This window comes from Natrix helvetica (assembly GCF_964273705.1).
Source record: "Natrix helvetica genome assembly, chromosome: 2".
Lineage (NCBI taxonomy): Eukaryota > Metazoa > Chordata > Lepidosauria > Squamata > Natricidae > Natrix > Natrix helvetica.
In genome coordinates, this window is record NC_138552.1 from 98330889 (window position 1) to 98343678 (window position 12790).

Here is a 12790-nt window from a genome sequence, read left to right on the forward strand (position 1 = left end):
GTATGGCAGGGTTGTTCAATCTTGGAAATTTTAAGACTTGTGAACTTCAACTTCCAGAATTCTGGAAGTTAAAATCCACAAGTCTTAAAGTTGCCAAGGTTGGACACTCCCTTTCTATGGCATTGTGTTTATATTTTGGACACTATATGCTTAGGTTTTGTTGCTCCTTTTATTAGATGGGCAGCTATATAAATATGTTTAATAGATGAATATGCTTCATTCCTATTAGCCAGTCTTTCTTCAGATTCCAAATGCAGGACTATCACAGACATCAAGAGACACTATATATAGATGGCAATTTTTCAGAGATTTGACGACGATATTGTAGAGTTATTTGTGTACAAGAAACAAATGGTCATGTTTTTCCCCTAGCTTGCTTAATGTTCTGTTAAAATTAGTTGATTATAGTGCTTTTAGCTCTACCCTGGAAAAGCTGTGAGGAATTTATAGAAACAAATTTGCATTGCTACTCAGATGTTCCAAAGTCCTATTATGATTTTTCTTAATACCTCTCAGTTGCTTATCCCTCCCCATCTTCTAACGGTTTTTGAAGATAACTTTCAAAAGCATCTGTTGTCCATGATCTTAAAACAGTATTTTAAGAAAACTGCATTTCTGTACCGTTAAAATCGGGACATTCAGGACCATTCAGAAAACTCAGAGAAAACCCAAATGAAGAAACATTCCCTCCATACATTTTTTTCTAGCAAATTGAAGATCCATTTTTGTGTGTGTGGGGGTGGTGGTGAATAAGCTCACATTTATAGTTTCATTTGTGTCTGCCTTCCAATTTTAAAGGCCTTTTAAAACTGAATTTTGTCCTAAACAACTAAATTGAAGATTGCATATTGATCTACCCCTTGAATTATTTCATATAACCAATGTCATAGTAACAGGTGCTCTTAGCACAACTGTCTTGTCAATCTTATGCTTCAGTAGTAATCGCTGAATACCAGGGCCTACAAGCACTTTACAATATTGATTGTTGTGATTTCCTATTCACACTTTCCTTTTCAGGTTGCGTGTGCAAGATCTCAATTTTGCAGAGCACAATCTGTATGGATTCACAGTTGGAAACGGCACTCAAGAGCTGTTGACATTATCAGTTTTCTGTATTCCATATAATTTCAGCATTCCTTGTATTATGATGCCTTGTGTGCTTTGGTGAACCAGTTTCCCTATTTTTACAAACCAGTGGAGTGATGCTAAATGGGAGAGAGCTGAGATGTACCAGCTACAGTCCAGTATGTTTCATAACTGCTCTCTTGAAACTACAAGTTCTTACGTAGCCTTTAAAAAGAAAATCCCTTTTACCTTTTGGTGGTATCCCTCTTGGACAAGGTTTGAAATTTACTATAGCAATAGCACTTAGACTTACAGTACATACCACTTCATAGTGCTTTAGAGTCTTCACTAAGTGGTTTACAGAGTCAGCATATTGCCCCCAAAATCTGGGTCCTCATTTTACCCAACTGGGGCGCATGGAAGGCTGAGTCAACCTTAAGCCTGGTGAGATTCGATCTGCCAAATTGCAGGTAGCCAGCAGTTAGCAGAAGTAGCCTGCCGTACTGTACTCTAACTACTGCACCACCGCAGCTACTAAGATGAATTGGATGAGGGTTTTTTTAACCCTCCCGATGTTCCCCCTGCATGATTTACCCTCTATTAGTTCTGGATCGGTGTTGCGATCGCTCTACAGGCTAATGAGCACTCTACTTTTTTCACTAGGAAAAAAGAAGCTTGGTGGATAGATTGATTTGTGAGTAGAAATTCTTACCAAGTTGCATTTTGGGTCAGTGTTAAACCTATGACTGAAATTGGGACCGGAATATTCATTGTAAGTTGTTGTGGTCATAAATCATGCCGGATCCAATTTTGTGACCATTTTTATCATGGTGGTTAAGCAGATCACTGTGGTTGGTAAAGTGAATCCGCAGTTGTTAGATCCAACCCGCTGCGATAGTAAACAGAAAAAGAATCACAAACTGTGATCGTAGGACTACAGGATACTGCAGTATCGTTACCAGATTCTGTAACAGCTTTGCTCCTTATGCCATCCGTCTGGTAAACTCGCAAGATTCATTTTCTCGCCATGTACACGTATACATCTGAACTAGAGTGTGTTGTTTCTCTGTGTTATATAATACATGTGGGTATATGCATAATTTTGTGTTTGCTTAGTGTCTTCTGTCAGTCAGTCTGTCTGTCTCTCTATCCATCTATCTTGTCATGTTTATGTAGTGTATATTGGAGTTGGTGACCTTTTGAGAGCTGTATACAACGGAATTTCACTTTAATGTAGGCCGATTAGTCGTACATTCAAAGTGACAATTGGGGACGCGGTGAATCGGTGGCTAAAACGCTGAGCTTGTCGATCAGAAAGGTCGGCAGTTCGACGGTTCAAATCCCTAGCACCGTGTAACCGGGTGAGCTCCCGTTACTTGTCCCAGTTTCTGCCAACCTAGCAGTTCGAAAGCACATTAAAAACGCAAGTAGAAAAATAGGGATCACCTTTGGTGGGAAGGTAGCAGCGTTCCATGCACCTTCGGTGTTTAATCATGCCGGTCAGATGACCACGGAGACGTCTTTGGACAGCATTGGCTCTTCGACTTTGAAATGGAGATGAGCACAGCCCCCTAGAGTTGGGAACGACTAGCACATATGTGTGAGGGGAACCTTTACCTTTATAATAATGTAAAAAAAAATGCTGCACATAGTTTCTATGAGACTGGTATGGAGAGTGCTCTGATGGCCAAAACCTGGGAGACTGATTATCGTGTGTCCATTTTTTCAGCACCACTGTAACTTTGAACAGTTACTGAAAAATTGGATGTAAGCTGAGGACTACCTATAAACAGTTTTTTTTAAAAAAAGAATCTGAAATAGGCTTCCATATTAATAATATGAGATCAGGATTTGAATCATATGCCACAGTGCATACAACATCATTCAACATGTATGGAGGAAGACCTCATGCTGGTGAGAGAAAATGCTCCCAGCATGGCCCTATACTAACCAAAAGTCATTTAGTTTTAATCCTATTTATTCTACATATTTTTTACATGTGCTATATTTCAGTGACCCATTTTATATCTCTTTTATTTGCTCAGTGGTGAATGTTATATGATTATAATTTGTAGGTGCCTCTGACATGAATAAATAAGGGGTTTGAATGATGGGGATATGTATCTGGACACATTTCTTGGTTTCTGCTTTAATCAGAATTTGGAATTGGCTTGCTGAAAGAGGAAAATAGATAGGTCTGTTTATACAGAGGGAAGAACGACTGCTCATTCTTAGAAAAGGAGTGATTCATCCTCTCCTCTGTATCTCTTAACTGCTACTGAAATTAATCTCCACTGTTTTTAAAGGCAGGAATGGGGAAAATAAAAATGATCCTTTTGGGCTATTGCCCTCCCTCTTCTTTTTTAAAAAAAGAGAAATTCTGGGTTTGGCTGGATGGATGTTTTTAAACCCAGAACTTTCTGTGCTGTTTATCAACTTCAGTCTGCTGCTTTGGAAAAATGATTTCCATTTTAGTCTGTGGCAACGCTCTAATATTCTGGGAATGCAAACCGATTTCTTAAAACACATTGAGAATCTTGACTGAAAAGTCAAATGTGTGATTGCCCTTATCCTTGTTGGAGAGTTTACTAGCTGTTTCCTCTCTCCTCTATGTGATTGACTGATTACGTGCTATCTAAACTCTTAGCAACTACAGGTAGTCCTTGATTTATGACAGGTTGCTTACAACAACAGAAATAGCCAGGGTTGCTTAGGACTTAGTTCTGAAGTTCCAATGGCTGTCCTCCCCCTCCTCCATGGTCATGTGACTGTATATCGAGCATTCAAGCAACTGGCCCCACGTTTATTTCTTTTTGCAGCATCCCAAGGTCACGTGACTGCTTTTGCAATATTTTTCCCCAAATCTGACATTTACTTCTGGTTTTCAACAACACCGGCTGTCAGGCTTGGAAGCCATCATTGTATAGGACCTCAAGCCTGCCACATATATTCTACTGTGGGAAACTGGGAGGGGGGGTTATATGGAGCATGGGAGATATGTAGCCACAATAACATTCCTTCTCGGAAAGTCAAGATCGCCTTGTCGCTGCACTTGGACAGATTTGGATGGGAGGAAGCTTCCTTCATGGCAATGGCTAATTGGGCCATGTGATAGACTTGTGGGTGTTGGGGCAGAGACTTGAACTTTCACCTGGGTGGGGAAAACCTGGAAGCTTTCAGATTCGGGTTTTCCCAGATGTGCCAACGTGGCTCTTTTAATAAATTGGAACTTTGAGGAATTTCTAGCCTTGGAGTGTTGTTTACTTGAGGATGCTATTTGAAACCCTGACACCAGCCCATAGTAAATAATTGGTTCACTTAATGACTCCTGCAAAAAAATGTCATGTGGGTGACCTGCAGTCTGTCACAACTTAAGACTGTTATGGACAGATTCCCTTACAGATATAAGTTGAGGACTTACATCTGTACTTAGATAAATTTTTCTCTCTGAGGATCTTACCTGGTCTTTGACCATTACCCTTCAAGTATTGATTTGCATATTTTAGATCAGGAGTCCCAGCAACTTTAAGGCTGGAGGACTTCAATTCCCAGAATTCCCCAGCCAGCCTTGCTTTGCTGGCTGGGGAATTCTGGGAGTTGAAGTCTTTCAGGCTTAAAGTTGTCGAGGTTGGAGACCCCTGTTTTAGATGATTTGTGTGGACTTATAAAATAATGCTTCTATCCTTGTGTTTGTTGCTGTTCACAGTTGGGTTTTTAATTCAGGAGTAAAGAAATTATGTAGAATATTTTAATATAAGGCTTTTAAAAACTATGCCATGTTCTTTTCCATTGGTTTGCATTCATAACTCTTATGTCCTGTATATTACAGAACATTGGCAAAAAGATGTCCTGTCAAGAATTCATCGCCAACCTTCAAGGAATGAATGAAGGTACAGATTTCCCAAGAGAACTCCTGAAGGTGAGGCTCTGTTTTACTTCTTATTATCAGAATACAGTGTCAACTCTACCTTTGCTGACTAACTGGAAGAGATTGCTGTCAAGCTGACTAGATTACCTGTCATTTTCTGCTTCATGATTTTTTCATGATGATGTGGAGACCATAGTTTCAAGGTGCTATTTAATTCGCTAGTTCTAGAATAAAGGAACTTATAAAGGATTTTCTCTTAAAGCAACTATTCTCAAGTTCCCTGCTGAAGAAGAGTTAAAAGTCAGATTCTTCTGCATTTTATTGGCAGAGGAGGTATTCAGCAGGTTCTGACCAGTTCTGGAGAACCGGTGGCAGAAATTTTGAGTAGTTCGGAGAACCTATAAATACCACTTCTGACTGGCCCCTCCCCCATCTATTCTCTGCCCCCCAAGTCCCAGCTGGTCGGGTGGAAACGGTGATTTTGCAGTAACCTACCCCTGCCATGCCACGCTCACCCAGCCACACCCACATAACTGGTAGTAAAAAAAATTGAATCCCACCACTGACCATAACCTTGTGAGTTTTCCTGCCAGTGTTTGCCTTAAATAAGTAAGAATGCAGTATAACACTCATTGATGAGGTCATTACTGGAAGATCCCAGTGCCCAATATTATCCCTGCATCCTGACTTATTGAAAGAAAAGACGAGCTTCTGCAATAATTGTTGAAGACTACATCAGTGCAGCTTTTTAAATATAAAATGGAAGAGTTAAGTACATACCCTGTTTCCCCAAAAATAAGACCTCCTCGGCTAATAAGCTCAACCAGACTTTTGAACGCATGCGCTCAAATAAGCCCTCCCCCAAAAATAAGTCCTCCGTGAAAATATTGCAACACAGTAGTAGCCATGAGGTGACCACGCTCACCGCCTCCTGCACCTCAAAAATAATAAGACCTCCCTGAAAATAAGGCCAAGTGCTTATTTCAGGGGTCAAAAGAAAATGAGACCCTGTCTTATTTTCGGGGAAATATGGTAAATTCTGAATATTTGCCTCGTATAAACTATTGTCAAATACTATTCTGGTATCAGACCATACACATACATTTGGGAATGGATCATAGCTCTTTTTTCTTCCTTGGCATTGTTAACCACGAATGGAAACATGTGCCGTATATGGGTTGACGTGAAACATGCCTTTAAATGCATCTTGTTGGGTTAAATTGGAGAAAAAGAATTGGGACCTGCCTGAAATTTTGATCCGTACGTTAGGTCCTCTGTGCAACACTGGAACCTCAAGATTGTTAAGAATTGTGCACGTGGTTCAATAATCAACAGGGATTGCTTAGGCAGTTTGCTTCTCCGTATGAATTGCCTTGTCTGGATTGGAACAAATGTGTGCCCTGAGTGATAATTGAAGGCTAGAAACTGGGTAGGTGTTTTTTTTTTTTATATCAGACTTCTGATAAAGCTGACTTCTCTGCTGAATATTTATGGTAATAGGTTATAAGAGTGCTTCAGGAGAAAGGTGCCTTTGGGTTTTTATATTTGAATGGAAGATATAATTTAAGATCAAGAAATGTTATATGCAACAAGTGCAGCTTTTGCCGTCTTGCCTATGTACATTTCCTCAATTTGTTCCAGTACCTGATTCTGAATAATTGGTAAAGTTTGGGCCTAGGGAGCTGAACATTTCCCATTACTGGTGATAATATGAGCGTTTCTTTTTCTTTTGTGTGATTTGCTTGCTTTGGAAGCAAAGTGTTAATTGTTAGTGTGTTTGGTTTGTTATGAAAGAAAATAATTTAAATGAGATTTTGCTCTTTAGAAAGCTAAAATTTTGTTAACATCAGTAAAAGCAGATACCTGCTGATTTTTTTAAACCATCTTTTTTAATGTGCCACTTCAATAAAAATAACATATATAGTTAGAATAAGAGAGTACCTTGTATGCCTTTTATGCTTGCTAGAAAATGGACTTCATCAAAATAAAATTTTATTGTTTCTGAGATTATTCTAGTTACAGCCTAGAGAACAGGCTGGGGGAATAAAATGCTTGGAATTTCCCTGGAAGTTGGCTTGAACCTTCATGGATGATGGATGGGAAATGAATTCTACATAACTAATCTCAAAGATCTGTTTCTGTAATGAAATGGTTTTTAAGTTCTCCTCCATGGACGAATAATTTTTGCTTTATTTGCCTACTGGGAACTCTCTGTGTCCATATGCCCTTTTGTGTGATTCCAGGCATATTCCAGGAGGTATACTTTGGTTACACAAGGTATTGGATGTTCCAACAGTGACACCATGCAAATCCAGCAGTAATCATTTCCCCTTTTTATGTGGCAGGGTTGAATTTGATGATTTGTTGTGGCAGATTACCTGCCTTTGCTGAAAACCTGAATGCACTTCTAAAAAAAAACCTCTAAAATCATTGAAAAACCTGCTTTAGATTGAGGGTCTTTATTTTAGGCACTGTGGAAGTTCTATTGTACTTACTCTTATGAGCAGCTCGAACTGCTTATACAAATGTATCTCCATAAATATATAGTATAGCCTGGTCACTATGGTTTGTTTACCAAGTAACACCAAAGGGCTACGTTTCTCATCTCAGAGCTATAAATGTATCCTGATTCTAAAAGAACAGTGGTACTTCGGTACTTGACTGCTTCAAGACTTGACAAATTTGGTACTTGACGCATTTTGACGTGAAAATAATGTCACAGTATTTGGTCTTTGTTTAATACTGATACATTGCTATAGGAAGAGAGGGACATCTGTGGGGAATGGGTAGGAAATCATCCATGCTGGAAAGGTTGCTGGCAAAGGAGGGAGGGAGCCACAGATAGGAAGGTCGGTGACATAGGAAAAGGGACAGATACAAGGGTGGAATTCTACCAGTTCGAACCGGTTCGGGTGAACCTATAGCTCCAATGATCAGCTGGGAGCAAACCGGTTCATTCCCACAAGCAAGTGACCCCGCCTGCCCGCCCCTGCGCTTTTCCTACCTTTATCTTCTCTGCTGAGTTGCACGGCAGAGTGGATTGCTACGCCTCCACTGTTTTCCTTCCCAAGCAGTGCACACATGCAAAGCGTGCACCCAGGAAACCGGTTGTTAAACCGATAGGATCCCACCCCTGGACAGACAGTTCTTCCATTTTCTTATCCCATTCTTGTGAGTTTTTCATACACACGGCCTGAGGTTTCTCACATTATAGTTGTCACAAAAAATCCATAATCCGAATCCATAATCCAAATTCTCTTTGCTCCTCTTTTATTCCTGTTGGCCACAACAGAATGATCGATGTTCAGAATCAGATGAGTAGAAGATTCAGGGAGAGAGATTGTATAGTGATCATGCAGAGTATTGCTAATCTCTAATATTCATCGTTAAAGGACTTGGCGATGCATATACATTTTGACCTCTTGAAAAGGGAGTTAGATAGATTTCATTGAAGAGAAGACTTTTCTGCTAGTTCTGCAAGCTATCTGCTTCCTCTAGGATCAAACGGAATATGTGGTCTGAGTATTAGCAGCTGGAAGACAATGGTGGGAAAGGACTGTTGCCTTCACAACCTACTTGTAGGCTCCCAAAGAGTTGGCCTAGTAGGAAACACAGTGTGGGTCTGATATATTAGATATACATTGTATACCTAATCCAGCTGCGAATCTTTTAAATTCTCTTGAGATATGTGTGCAAATTGTTTGCTAACAGATGCGTATTACCTCTTCTGAGAAGCATTTTTCGCAAAGCTTAATAGAAGCAAAGCGCATCAATCACGATTTCCTAAAAAAAGATGGGAAAGGGGCTCCAAAATTTGTGCTAGTTTTTCAATTCCGACTTTTCCCATCGATGCGGTGATTCATATTGGATTCACTTTATCATCTGACCACTAGATGGCAACCCTGTTGTGTAAATGGCAGACCTTTTACTTGAACTGTGTTCATTCCTCTGGGACCAGAAGAATCTCTGAATCAAAGTTTGTTCTGCTTTTCTCTTTGGGAATTTTTCCACCTAGCTCGGTTATGTCGAAGGGAAAGTATCATCTGTGGTTCCTCCCAAATTAATAACACAAGGTTGTCCTAGTCATATTGAGAAGATATCAACACTATAGTCATGGAGAGAGGAGCCTCTTCTAAAGCTAATTAGGAATAATGACATTTGATATATCAAAGCAGCTCAATAGGTTATAATGAAATAAACATCAAAGCCCTATAGCTGGGCACTTTTCATCCCACTCCTGCCCCCTGCAGTAAGGGGAAGGAAGTAAAGTTGTTGCAACTGTTTATTTTCTAGCTGGGTTGATTCCCCCCCCCCCCCCCAATTTTGATATTTTTTGTTCCTGAATGGCAGATGTGTATATGTGTTTGTGTGCTTCTCAGTAGATTTTGGTTCTCTGCTAAATGGATGGGATCTAGAAGTGGTATTCAGACGGTTCGGACCGGTTCGGGCGAACCGGTAGCTCTGACAATCATCTACGATATACTAAACAAAAGTAGGTAGATATTTCCATGTAGTCATCCGGAATGGATTTGCAGAAGTCTTTATCTGGATGAGGCAGCATGATCGATCAGTGTTTAAAGACACTGAGCTTGTCAGCTGGAAAGCTCCAGAGCCGAGCGTCACCCAACGGGGTGAACTCCCGTTCCTTGCTCCACCTCCTGCTCACCTAGCGGTTTGAAAGCATGCAAACGCAAGTAGATTGATAGGTGCCACTCTGATGGGAAGGTAATCGCATTCTGTGCACCTTTGGCATATAGCCATGCTGGCCACAGGAACATGGAAAATGTCTTCAGACAATGCTGGCTCCCTCAGCCAAGAAACAGAGATGACCACCATGACCTAGAGTTATACACAACTGGACAGGAAAATCTTTACTTTTACCTGGATTATTATTATTTGTTTTACTGTTTTACACGTGTTAGTATTAGAGCCAGTTTGACCTAGCGGTTAAGGCACTGAGCTAAACACTAGGAGATTGTGAGTTCCAGTCCTGCTTAGTCATAAAGTCATCCAGGTGACCTGGGACCAATCTTATCTCTCTCAGTCCTAAAGGAAGCAAGCAGTGACAAAACAACTTCCAATATGTCTACCGTGGACCTCCCCTCATTCTTAAGAGGTCCGTAAAGGGGGCGTGCATAAGCGCACCAGTGTGCCTACTGTCCTTGTCTTACTGTCCCCATTTATCTGTATTTATTTCCTTTCTTCCTGTTTATATTCATACCTATACTTGTTATGGTATCGTGTACATGTTTGACAGACAAACATATAAATAAAATGAAATATTCTTACTGAGGACACTTCATGGATCTGTCCAGGTAGTCACCAGAAGTAAGTTTGACTTGAAAACACACACAGACACACACACAGACACACAATTCTTAAATCATCTATAGCTTTTCCCTCTCTCCCATTTATGTTCCATGGACTGGACAGTGCTGTAAGATAAAGGCTTGTATTAATCAAAATGTGAAACAAACAAAAAACCAGGAGCAGCAGGAAAAATGATATAATGGTTAAAAAAAAATCCAGTCCAATCGTCTGAACAATTGTCTTTCTGAAAGCAGGAAGAGAGAAGCATTTTGCAACTACAATACCAAGAGGAAGATATGTGCCAGCTGTACGTGTCTGTGAGACATATACATCTGGCACGTATGTGATAGCATGGTTAAACTTTGGAAGTTTATAATGGCTTGTAAAGGTCTCTATCAGTCAGGGTGAATTCTTGGTCTTTTCAGACTTAGGCTGAAATGAGAGAGGGATGATGCTGTATGTTCATTGATTCATGAAGTGAATATTTGGAAGTTATTTCTGTGTGTGTGTGTGTGTGTGTGTGTGGAGGGGTTTCCCATGCTGTAGGCTTGGCAAAAATGATTCTGTTTTTTTTTGTATTTGGAAAGTAAGTTTGTTGGGAACCAGGAGAAATTTTTCCAGCTAAAAATTGGCCCAAAGGGAAAGACTGATGGTGATGACGTCATGTGCAATATGTCTTTCCTGAAAATGATTTGTGAGTGGGGAGCGAAGGGTTTAGTCAGTGTTGACATCGCTGTGACTATTATGAAGATACAAATGAAGTATCTATAACAAATGCACTTCCCTCTCCCTCCTGTTCTGTTTACAGTTTTCTTCTGCAATATTTGTACATGTTACTGTTTTGGTGGGCTTGCTTGCATCTTATTTGAATAGTGTGTTTTGAATCATGATTTGCTATCTCGCCAGCTGTGTTTCTGCCTCTCCGTGTGTGTAATGAAAAAGCATCACGCACACACACACACACACACACACACACACACAATCTTCAGGGACATATGAGAGCCAATTTGGTGCAGTGGTTGAAGGCACCAGGCTAGACTGAGTTCTAGTCTTCTCATAAACACAAAACCAACTGGGTGACCTTGGGCCAGTCACTCTCTCTCAACCCTAAGAAGAAGGCAATGGTAAGACACATCTGAAAATGCTGCCAATAAAATTTCATGCATATATCTGTGTAGTCCCCAAGACTATACACACACACACACGCACGAACACACGCACACACAGGCAAACCTATTCTTAAAAACGCCCCATACTATCCCATTTCCAAAATCTGAAATAATCTCCTTTTTGTACTTTTGCATTCAGCCTCTGTTTTATTTCTGTGCTTTTAAAATTAGCTCTCATTAGAACAGTAGAATTTTTCAGTGGATTCAGGATGAGTACATCTAGTACTTCAGGAAGTTATCTCAAACCATATGCTACGAGTGGCATATGCCTGGCAAGTGTAAAGCACATACGCTTGTGACAAAGCTACACCGCATACAATATGTGTAGGTAGATCTGAATACTTTACTGTACACTCATATGACATTTTTATTTTCAGAAACAGCCCTAAAATCTTAAAAGATGGGCAAATATTGCCTTTTATTAACCAATAAAATAAAATTAGCTTTAATATATACCAAAAAAGTAAATTGTTTTAACATTTGTATTTTTGAAAAAACTCAGTAGGACTTTTAACCATCTGTTTATATTGATTTTTCTCTGAGATAAAATCGTTGATGGACTTAACATCCAGAAATAAAAATGTTTCCTTGGAAAAATTGTATTTTAAATATGCAATTCTCTCTCTCCCTCCTCTCTCTCCCTTCCCTCCCCCTCCTTTTCCCTCTCGCACTCCCCCTGCCTCCCCCTCTCCTCCCTCCCCCTCCCTCCCCTTCTTCCCCCTCCCTTTTCCTCTCTCTCTCACGTTCCCTCCCCCTCTCCCCCTCCCTTCCCCCTCCCCCTCCCTCTTTACCCTCCCTCCCTTTCCCTCTCTCTTCCCCCTCCCTCCCCCTCCCTCTCCTTCCCCCTCCCTTTTCCTCTCTCTCTCCCCCTCCCTCCTCCCTCCCCCTCCCCCCTCCCTTCCCCCTTTCTCTATCTCCCTCCCCCTGCCTCCCCTTCCTCCTCCTACCTCCCTCTCCCTTTCCTTCCCCATCCCTTTTCCTCTCTCTCCCTCTTCCCTCTCCCCTCCCCCTCCCTCCCTTCCCCTCCCTCCTCACTCCCTCTCATTCCCCCTCCCTTTTCCTCCTTCCCCTTCCCTCCCCCTCCCTTTCCCTCTCTCTCTCCCTCTGCCTCCCCTCCCCTTCCTCCTTCCCTCCCCCTCCTTCCCTCTCCCTTTTCTTCTCTCTCTCCCCCTCCCTCCCTCTCTCCCCCTCCCTCACCCCCATTTCTCTCTGTATGTAATCTGAATGTTGGTACTACCTGCATATTTGTGTCCTTCCTAAGGCTAGATTTCACATTCTTCTTTGTGGAACATGCAAACCACATGTTTCAAGGCCTGTGTACATTTTATAGACCTAAACAGCACATTAGGCATCCCCCCCCCCTCCCAAAAGAGCAAGA

The 12790-nt window shown here is 41.1% G+C and overlaps 1 protein-coding gene across 5 annotated transcripts in view; it reads left to right on the top strand.

Moving 5' to 3' along the window:
* LOC309387798 (PH and SEC7 domain-containing protein 3-like) overlaps positions 1-12790 on the top strand; it is a 194949-nt gene that overhangs the window by 85036 nt on the left and 97123 nt on the right. For all 5 annotated transcript variants that reach the window (XM_081944626.1, XM_081944627.1, XM_081944628.1 and 2 more), the window contains one exon: positions 4895-4984. In XM_081944626.1, coding sequence (XP_081800752.1) covers positions 4895-4984 — 90 coding nt within the window. The remainder of the gene's footprint in view (positions 1-4894; positions 4985-12790) is intronic.